The sequence below is a fragment of the Orycteropus afer genome, unplaced genomic scaffold (assembly GCF_000298275.1).
Source record: "Orycteropus afer afer isolate SDZICR_OR568_19922 unplaced genomic scaffold, OryAfe1.0 scaffold00003, whole genome shotgun sequence".
Classification (NCBI taxonomy): Eukaryota; Metazoa; Chordata; class Mammalia; order Tubulidentata; family Orycteropodidae; genus Orycteropus; species Orycteropus afer.
This window is the reverse complement of record NW_006921590.1, coordinates 23,394,189-23,404,151: the sequence shown is the minus strand read 5'-3', so window position 1 is coordinate 23,404,151 and position 9,963 is coordinate 23,394,189. Positions and strand designations below refer to the sequence as shown.

At 36.5% G+C, this 9,963-nt stretch overlaps 1 protein-coding gene across 1 annotated transcript in view; it reads right to left on the bottom strand.

The window, feature by feature from the left end:
• The window catches only part of ANKRD28 (ankyrin repeat domain 28), a 195,915-nt gene that overhangs the window by 38,312 nt on the left and 147,640 nt on the right, over positions 1 to 9,963 (bottom strand). Inside the window, exons 11-14 of the mRNA XM_007936688.2 lie at positions 5,512 to 5,594; positions 3,197 to 3,260; positions 2,087 to 2,155; positions 106 to 246 (exon numbers count right to left, since the gene is read on the bottom strand). Coding sequence (XP_007934879.1) covers positions 106 to 246; positions 2,087 to 2,155; positions 3,197 to 3,260; positions 5,512 to 5,594 — 357 coding nt within the window. The remainder of the gene's footprint in view (positions 1 to 105; positions 247 to 2,086; positions 2,156 to 3,196; positions 3,261 to 5,511; positions 5,595 to 9,963) is intronic.

Below are 9,963 nucleotides of genomic sequence, written 5' to 3'. Positions count from 1 at the left end.
ATATATATATATATATATATATATATATATATATATATGCAATAAAAACAACCATTCATATGGAAGATGTTAGTTTATAGAAATTCTCACCCATTTGATACGTACTTGCCATCTGTGTCTGATGTAGCTGCATAGTGCAGGGGTGTGCAGCCTCTTTCATCAAGGTCATTCACACTTGCTCCTGACCCCACAAGAGCAAACAGGCACTGGTAATTGCAGTTGGCAGCAGCGTAATGCAGTGGAGATCTTTTGTGTGCAAGTTAACAGAAAAAACAAAAGCCAGAGAAGAGACATAAGTTGGTAAACAAGAGCATACTTTACTCCTACAACACCCAGTTATAATTATGATCTTTATGTTGAGCTTTGGGTGGCTGGATAGAAACTAGGAGAAAATAAGGTTGAAAAGAGCTTCTAAGTAGAGAGAAAAAAAGACAGAAATACAGTTACATTATTTCATGGTGCCCTCCCATTCCTTGATTGAACTATATATTCCCATATTTTGCTCAGAAACGTGTTCATTTTAAAAAATCAACTATGTTGATAAAAATGTTCCACAGAGGCTATATTATAGGTAGCAGCATCTGTTTATGTATCGGCACAGAAATAAAGAGTAAGAGAAAAACAGAAGTACTAAAAATAATGTTTGGTTATATTAACTGCATGATAGAACTGAACAGTAATATCAGATTTCTTAACTAATACATAGTTTGGAACACTGTTCACTATTTAGAAGAGCCAGAGTTTCTCTTTATGTCAAAAGACAGTATTTATAGCTGTTTTCTTCCTGTTTATTGCAGTGAAACAGAATGTTACTAAATACAGGCATTCCTGTCTTTGGAGCATAAAACTATGATGATGCCATGATTTTTCATTTAAAGCAGAGAAAACAGAAAAGTTGTAAATTTTAGATAAGTCTTCATGGAATAATTTTTTAAAAACATTTACCTAGTGAAGTGACAGATAAACTATTTTTCCTTTTGGGATAATACTACAGAAATATTTAAAAAAATGTAACAACTCAATTATTTTCACACCTCTGAACTCAGAATATGCTTAGAAACTCTCTCTGCTATTTTTATATAGTACAGAATACTTAATGTGCTGTAAATTAACTGGAGTAAAATGTAATTATGAAAGCTAATCAGCTATAAAAATATTGTATTCCCAAGCTAAACAAAGTGATATAGTAGCTTTCCTTATATTCATTTCTGGCTTTCTGTCATACGTAATTCTTTTGACTTCTCCTCCTGTACTCCCCAATCATATGTACTAAACACATCTGTATTTTTCCTTCTGACTTATACTATGACATACACTATTCTCAAATGCTGACATATACAATTTTGCTCATACGGCCAACTATATCTTTCAAACTGATTCAAACTCCTTTCAACCCTTTCCCCTATGGCTCAACTCCTATTTTAAGTAACTAAGTAGATAACGGTGACTTTAAATACAGATACCACAAATGCTACTAACAATGAAGCCTGAACAGTGAGAGTGAGTGCTGGCCAAGCAATAAGAAAGGGACTCTGTCATTTCACAGCTGCTTTCTCTACTTATCCCTGCAGAAGATACCTGATGAGTTGTGTGGATGTTTTCATATGTGTGTGTGTATGTGTGTGTGTAAGCATTACAGATAAGGAGAAAGAAAAATTACATATACATATTTATAACCTACTTCCTCCCTCCAGATATAGGTAGTACAGTCTCTAACAAAGGGATAACTTGGGAAAGGTAGTGTGGCTTCTTGGAAGAAAATATGTGCCATAAGGTTTTATATCTCCGTGGCCATAATTATAAGAGGGGAGTAATGATATCAAGAAGCAAAGAGGTGCTCAGGAGGGTAAGGCTATGGCTGGTAGCCTGGAGCTGTGGCAGGGGTCCAACTAGCAGAACATCATCTGTGGGTGAAAATGAATATTTAGAAGTTATCAACTTTAGTTGGGCCTCTCGAAAATCATGATCACAATGCAAAAGATGCTGGATTATTTGGTTAATTCTCATACACCAGTTAAAAAGTCAAACAAGTCATTAAGTAAATAAAATTTATTAGGCTCTACTGAAGAAATATACTATACCCTACCTTCCAAATTTGTCCTTTTTGTTGAAGTCTGCACCAGTATTCAGCAGAAGGTTTAGGCACTCCAAATTTCTATTCAGGAAAATACAGTTAGAAACCTTAATTGTCAGTTATTTTATAATAAACTTGGTAGGTTTAAATCAGTATAAAAGCATGTTACCAGATAAGGCTAATAGTGGATAATAGTGCATGCTCTACATTAAAATTGTAGGAAAGTACATTACATACATGGGTATTTCTGTAATTTAAATTTCATAAACCTGAACATCACCATATGAAGTTGTAATAAAAACTGCCAAGTCAACAGTCATGTTTGCCTGCTCTCCTTCCAAAGACAAGTTAGATGGAGCTAGGTTTTAAATGAAAGGTTTCCATTGTGCTTGGAAGAACAAGAGGAGACAGTCATGTGTTCACAATCCATCTCTACCACTGAGTCTGGCCTGGTGGTATTCTTGGCTAATTATACTTATTCTCTGAAATTATTGTGATTTTGAAAAGAATTATTATTGGGAATAATATTCTTACAAAACATCCTTTTGATAAGTAACCATTAATTAAATGGCTTATTGTAGACTTGGGCTCTAAATGACCAAAAGTGTTAGATTAGCTTTTAGAGAACAAGTGTTTTGGTCCATTCATACTAACTGCCTAGTTTCCCCAGCAGCAGTATTTAAAACTCAGTACAAAAAGCTTCCAATCTCAGTACTGGCTCTTCTTATATCTTAGTTCTGAATAGAGGCCAGACATAATCAGACCCTCAACATTTTTCCCTAAAGTTATGATGAAAAACAACTACATATTTATCTACTTAATATTTATATTAGTCAAAATATTCCTAATGTTTTGATGTTCTCATTTGAGGACATGTCTTTTCAAAAAAATTATTTTAAGAAATCACTTTATTTGTGCTTTCATTTACCCAGGAATTATTTTCTTCTATAGAAGGCAACACTTCCTTTTGTAGGTTTACTTTCTCTCCCACTTAGTCTGTAGTAGATAAAAAAATAATTCCTGCTGCCTTAGATTTTCTTCTCCCAAATCATTCCTGTTATGTTTCATATTTTATGCTTGCCCAGAACCAATAAAAAGAAACAAAAATACTTTTAAACATACCCTCCAGCTGCAGCTGCATGGAGACAGGTCCTGCCAAAATCATCTGGGGTATCTATATCAAATCCTGAAAGAATGAATATACCTTATATGAATGCATATTAAAATATTATGTCAAGAATTATCCTACCCTAGAGATCCTGGATAGGGTGGGAAAACTATGTGGAATGAAACTTAAAATAAAATAAAATAAAAAAAGACCAGGTTTGTTGGTCTGATAGATCCTGGTGAGACCCCTGAGACTATGGCTCCTAGTTACCCTTCAGGTCTAAAACTGAACTTACTCCGGTGGCTGCCAGCCTAATAACAGACAGGCATGTGAGGCGAACATTTTTATCAGGTAGATACACTCAATGGAGCGATCAATCATGGAAGAACAGAAGGGCAGTATTTACACAGGGAGATAGCTTGAGGGGCAGAGGGTCAAGAGTGCATGGGAAGAAGGACATAGGAGGAAAATGTAACTACAGGGAGGAAGTGGGAAGAGAGCTATTACATTGTGGGGAATTTCAGTGAATGTCATGAAATAAAACGTGTATGAACTGCTGTATGAAAATGAATTTGCTCTATAAACTTTCACCAAATCACAATTAAAAAAAATCCTGCCCCAATCCCCAGAAAAACTATGAATCCTGAATAGGTAGAAAATTAGTGAAGAGAAAATAAATTAATAATGTATAATATTACAGAAAATCTAGTACTCAAGAATTAGAGCTTTTAGGAAAAATATTAAAGTGCTTATTTAAAAAGGCATAGGATACAATGGATTATTATTCACTAAGAAAAAGAAATAGAGTACTAATACATGCTATAACAAGGATGACCCTTGAAAATATTATGCTAAATGAAAGAAGTTAGTCAAAAAAGACCACATCTTGGATGATTCCATTTACATAAAATATCCAGAGTTTACAGAGAAGCTTAATTAGTGGTTGCTTAGAGCTGGAGGAAGAAAAGTAATGGGAATTATTAATGGAAATTTTTTGCAAGGGCTTTCTAAAATTGATTGTGGTACTGGCTACATAACCCTGTGACTATTAATAAAAAACACTGATTGCATACTTTACTTATTATGTTATGAATACTGTATCTCAATAAAGCTGTTTTTTTTAAAAAGTCAAAGATGCTTTGCTACATGTGGATTATTACCAACACTGAGAAGAGATGTTATCACTGCCTTTCATGGATATAAGGAGCCCTGGTTGTGCAGTGGTTAAGGCATTTGCTGCTAACCAACAGGTCAGTGGTTTGAACCCACCAGCAGCTTGTGGAACAAAGATAAGGCAGTCTGCTTCTGTTAAAAATATAACTTTGCAAACCAAGTGGGGGTCACTATGAGTAGGAACTGACTTGATGGCAGTGAGTTTTTTGTGGATACATGAGTATGTGTATACTTATACACACACACACTTAGAATCAAAACAGAATTAACTCACTTAAATCCAGAGGAAGTACTTATCTTATTCTATAATGTTCATCTCACTGAAACTTACCTATATTTCTTTCAGCAAACATGAGTATTAATACACAAAACTATTTACCTTTCTTAACATTGAGTAATAGAATAACATTTAAAATCAGTGAAGTTTTATTACATATTTTGTAACTCCACATATTAATAAGGCATAATTTTACAGTAATATTTACAGAGTGGCACTGAACCTGTTGTTTTAAACTAATTATGCTTATGGTATTTTAAAATAGTAATTAGATAAAATATAAATTTTTTCATAAACCTAGCAGAAGATAACACAGAATGGCTCTTGGCTTTTAAAACTAAAAGGAGCCACGTCCAATAAGATATGCAGATGAAGACATTTTGCTTCCAGACATAAAGGGCTGATCCAAGAAGACAACCATACAACGTACAGGAGCTGCTCTAGAAACACTCCATACCCCACTGCCTAAAACAGGGAAGAAATCACTGGAAAAATAAAACAATTTACCAGAGCTGAAGAGAAAATCAAGTCTAAAAATGAGAGGATTTAACTAACATCTTTTGAGAGTGGCCAATGAATGACCCACCTTTGAACAGTCTGATGGCGTAGTGCCTAAGGCATTTGACTGCTAACCAGAAGGCCGATGGTTCAAACCTACCAGCTACTCCTCAGAAGGAAAACTGGGCGATCTATTTCTGTAGAGACACCGCCTCGGAAACCCAAGGAGGGGTCGCTATGAGTCAAATTGACTCAACAGTAGTGAGTTTGGTTTAATTTGGTTATATGTGCATTGGGAAAAGCAGGATAAAGGGAGAGTTTTAAAATTTGGGGGACTGGGAAGATAAAAAAGGAGAACCAGTCTGCAAAGGGTCTATTTACCTGAAGAAAGAAGTTTTCTGCAGCAATCTGAAAAACCACTTAAGGCTGCCAAATGGAGGGGAAACATTCCATGTATGCCCCGCCTAAAGGAAATAGGACAGTACCCTGATTACAGCACAAGTAAATACAATCATTTAAGTAAATTACATAGAAACCATGTAAAGTGAAAACATAACTAGATCAATCAAAATCTTTAACACTTTGGAGAGGAATCTGGCAATTATTTAGTAAGGTTTCAGGCAGGTATAACTTATTAACCAGCAATTCTCCTAGAGTAGTTTTTGAGACTCAGCACTCTCATCATTTTGGACATTGTTGTTGCCATGTGGAGTAGGTACAGAAGCTTATTCCATGCATTATAGGATGTTCAGCAGCATTCCTAGGCACTGTTAGATGCTAGTAACAACTTCTTCTTCCAGTTGTGACAACCCAAAATGTTTCCAGACATTTGCCTAGGGAGCAAAATTCGCACAACCACCACCTTCACCTCCTCTTCCTCTTGCCCAACACTGAGAACAATTCCCACAAGGGAAAATGTTCAACAGTGTTTATTACAATATTTTTTTAATAATAGAAACAAGCAAGTAGCAATGTATGTGTACATAAGGTGAAATCTTCATACAATAATTCTATAAAATGAATGAAATAGTTATTTGTAAAAATGTGAATTAAGCCATAAAGCTCAAATTCTATCTACACGACTAAATCAACAACTTGATGTAATGTATATATAAAGTATAAAAACGTACACAAGGATGATGACTATCAATTTAAGGTGTTTTTTTTAAAGTAATTAATTTTATTTCTATTAATTTACACAGAACATACATCAATTCAGCAATTTTTACATACATATTTCAGTGACAGTGATTGCATTCTTTGAAGTAGGCAAACATTCTTACCTTCTTTTTCCCAATTGTTCCTCCCCCATGAACATACATACACTCACTGCCCCCTAAGTTTTCTATCTAATTTTCAGAGCTGTTGCTGTCAATTCAATCCTATGTAGATAGATAAAAGCACAATGCTTAAGGCAGATATTCTTTACTAGTTAAGCTAAACTACTGTTGAGTTTTAAGATGACTTTACTGGATATTTTTGGTAAGGGTGCTTCCTTTTGCATAGGGTACAGGAGAATCCATTTTTCAACAAAATCTTACATGGGAACTTTAGTATATAGAACAGATAAAAGTGAATTGCTCTGATCAAAGTGGGGCAAGGGCTTCCTTGCAGCATCTACCAAAGCACTTCTGAGTTCTGTAGAATACAGTGTGAACACCATTATCTTCATAGAGTGTTTGGATAGGAAAGAAAAGCATTTGGCATAACTTATTTTTAGGCATTTTATTTACTTCTAGATTAAAAAGAGAGACCTCTTGATCAAAAGAGGCGTAGGAATGCAGAACAGAGGTTCAAATTCTCACGGACTCTGGACTTTCTGGAGCCACAGAGTCTGGATGAACTCCTGAAATTGTTGCCCTAAGTTAATCTTTAAACCTTAAACCAAAAATATACCCCAAAGTCTTCTTAAACGAAGCAAGAGTTGAGCTTAACTAGTAAAAACATGTCCGCCTGGAGTATTATGTTCTTTGAAGAACTATTATGGGATCAAAGTGACAATAGCAACTTGAAAGATTACATAAGAACCTGAGGGGGCAGTGAGGTTTTCTTAATGAGGAAAGAAAAGCTCAGAAAAGGCCGATGACAATGGTTGCACAACTCCAACAATGTAATCAGGAGAGTTCAAGTAAGATGGTGGAACAGGCAAAAGGACTACACAGACCCTCTTCAACAAAGAAAAGGGGAACCAATGAACATAGATACAGAAGATAATCCTGGACCCCTGAGCCTTGAAGGGAAGGATATAGAAGTGGACTAAACTCCAATTAGCAGAAGAAGTTGCATGAAAACACCAAAAAAGGAGACAAACAGAGCTGTGGTCTGGCAGTGATCCTGACAGCACAGAAAGATTGGATATTGACAAGTGGTGGCAGGACCTGAGAATTAACCTAAAAATTGGCGCTATTAGCCAGGGACTGCATGGAGGACTGCTCTGGTGGCTGGGGAATAAAAGGGGTAGCAGTGAATAGGAAGGCAGACTGAGCTGTGGACTTTTGTCTGTCTGGAGGGCACAGCAATTTTGAAAGTTTACAAGCAGCTTGACCATTTTGGATATTTAAAGCAACAGTGTTCTCCCAGATCCCAAGGACTAAAGAACAGGCTCCACTTGCCGAGAACCCCAAGCACATTCTGGATCTGGATGACTAGAAAGGTGTGACATTCACCTTGTTATTCTTATACAGCACAAACTCTTGGTGAATGGAGGTGTGGCCATCTCTCACTCCCACCCACTTTCTGGGCCAGCTACCCAGAGGGACCGAGTAGTTGAACCTGTGGGCTCGGGACCATAGTCACAGGGCACATCAAGCTCAACTGGAAAAACATACTGCACAAAACATTGTTCCATCTCCTACTTTGGCGAGTAGTGACTGGGATCTTAAAAGCTTGCAAGCAGCCATCCAGATACGATAGGTCTCTCCTCGTCCAGAGCAAAGAAGAATGAAGAAAACCAAGGATTCATGGAAACAATCAGTCCCAGAGACTGGCACACCATGCAAACCTTAGCTTATACGTGATTATGAGACCAGAAGAACTAGATGGTGCCCGGCTACCACTGTCAACCACTCAGAGGGGGATCTATGGAGGAGATACTGGATAGAGAAGGAGAATAATGTGGAACAAGACTTACAATCATTTGGGGACAAAAGAGGGCGGGGGTACTAGGTTTGCTGGTCTGATAGAGCCTGGTAGAACCACTGCAACTATGGGCCCTACCTGCCCTTCAGGTCGGGAATTCAACTGACACCTATGGCTTCCAGCCAAACAAAAGACAGGCATATGAGTTGAACATTTACCTGAGGTAGATATCCTCCTTGGAGAGAATAATCATGGGAGAAAGAAAGGCTGTTTATGCACAGGGAGACAGCTCAGGGGGCAGGAGTGCATGGAGGGATGGACACAGGGAAGAGGTAACTATCGGGAAGAAGTAGGAGGGGAGCTGTTACATTGAGGTTAAATGTAGTCAATGTCATGTGTATGTGAACTGCTGTATAAAAAGTGAATTTGCTCTGTATATTTTCACTCAAATTACAATTAAAAAAAAAAAAATTCCCTGAATCAAGCGAGAATGAAAACACAACATACCAAAATCTTTGGGACAAAACAAAAGCAGTGATTAGAGGCCAATTTATAGCAATAAATGCATACATCCAAAAAGAAGAAAGAGGCAAAATCAATACTTTAAACCAACATCTCCAATAATTAGAAAAATAACAACAAGCAAAGCCTATGTATAATCACCAGGACAAAGGAAATAATAAAGATTTGAGCAGAAATCATTGAAACAGCAAACAAAAGAGCAATAGAAAAAAAAAAAAAAAAATCAACAAGACCAGAAGTTGGTTTTTTGAGAAGATCAATAAAATTGACAAACCACTGGCAAATTTAACAAAGGAAAAGAGGGAGAGAATACAAATAACACGAATAAGAAATGAAATGGGTGACATCACAACATAGCCAACTGAAATAAAAAGGATAGTATCAGGATACTACGAAGAATTGTACTCCAACAAATTTGAAAATCTGGAAGAAATGGACAGATTTCTAGAAACATACCACTTACCTAAACTAACACAGACTGATGTGGAAAAGTTGAAAAGATTCATAACAAAAGAAGAAATTGAACAGGTCATCAAAAAATTACCAACCAAAAAAAATCCTGGGCCAGACGGTTTTACCAGAGAATTCTATCAAACATTCAGAGAAGAACTGACACCAATCCTACTCAAACTATCCCAAAACATACAAGAGGATGGAATCCTTCCTAATCATTTTATGAAATAAGTATAACCTTGATACCAAAACCAGGCAAAGACATCATTCAAAAGGAAAACTACAGACCCAATATCCCTCATGAATACAGATGCAAATATCTTCTACAAAATCCTAACCAATAGACTCGGATAACATATCAAGAAAATCATTCATTATGACCAAGTGGGGTTCATAGCAGGTATGCAAGGATGGTTCAACATTAGAAAAACAATCAACGTCATCCACCACATAAATAAAACCAAGGAAAACTACATGATCATATCAATTGATGCAGAAAAGACATTTGATAAACTCCAACACCATTCCTGATCAAAACTCTCTGCAAAATAGGAATAGATGGGACATTCCTCAACATAGTAAAGGGCATCTATGCAAAACCAACAGCCAACATTATACTCAATGGAGAGAGACTGAAACCATTCCTCTTTCGAACAAGAACCAGACAAGGATGCCCTCTATCACTATTGTACTGGAAATCCTAGCCAGGGCCATAAGGCAAGAAAGGGAAATCAAAGGCATCCAAATTGGTAAGGAAGAAGTCAAACTATCCCTATTTGC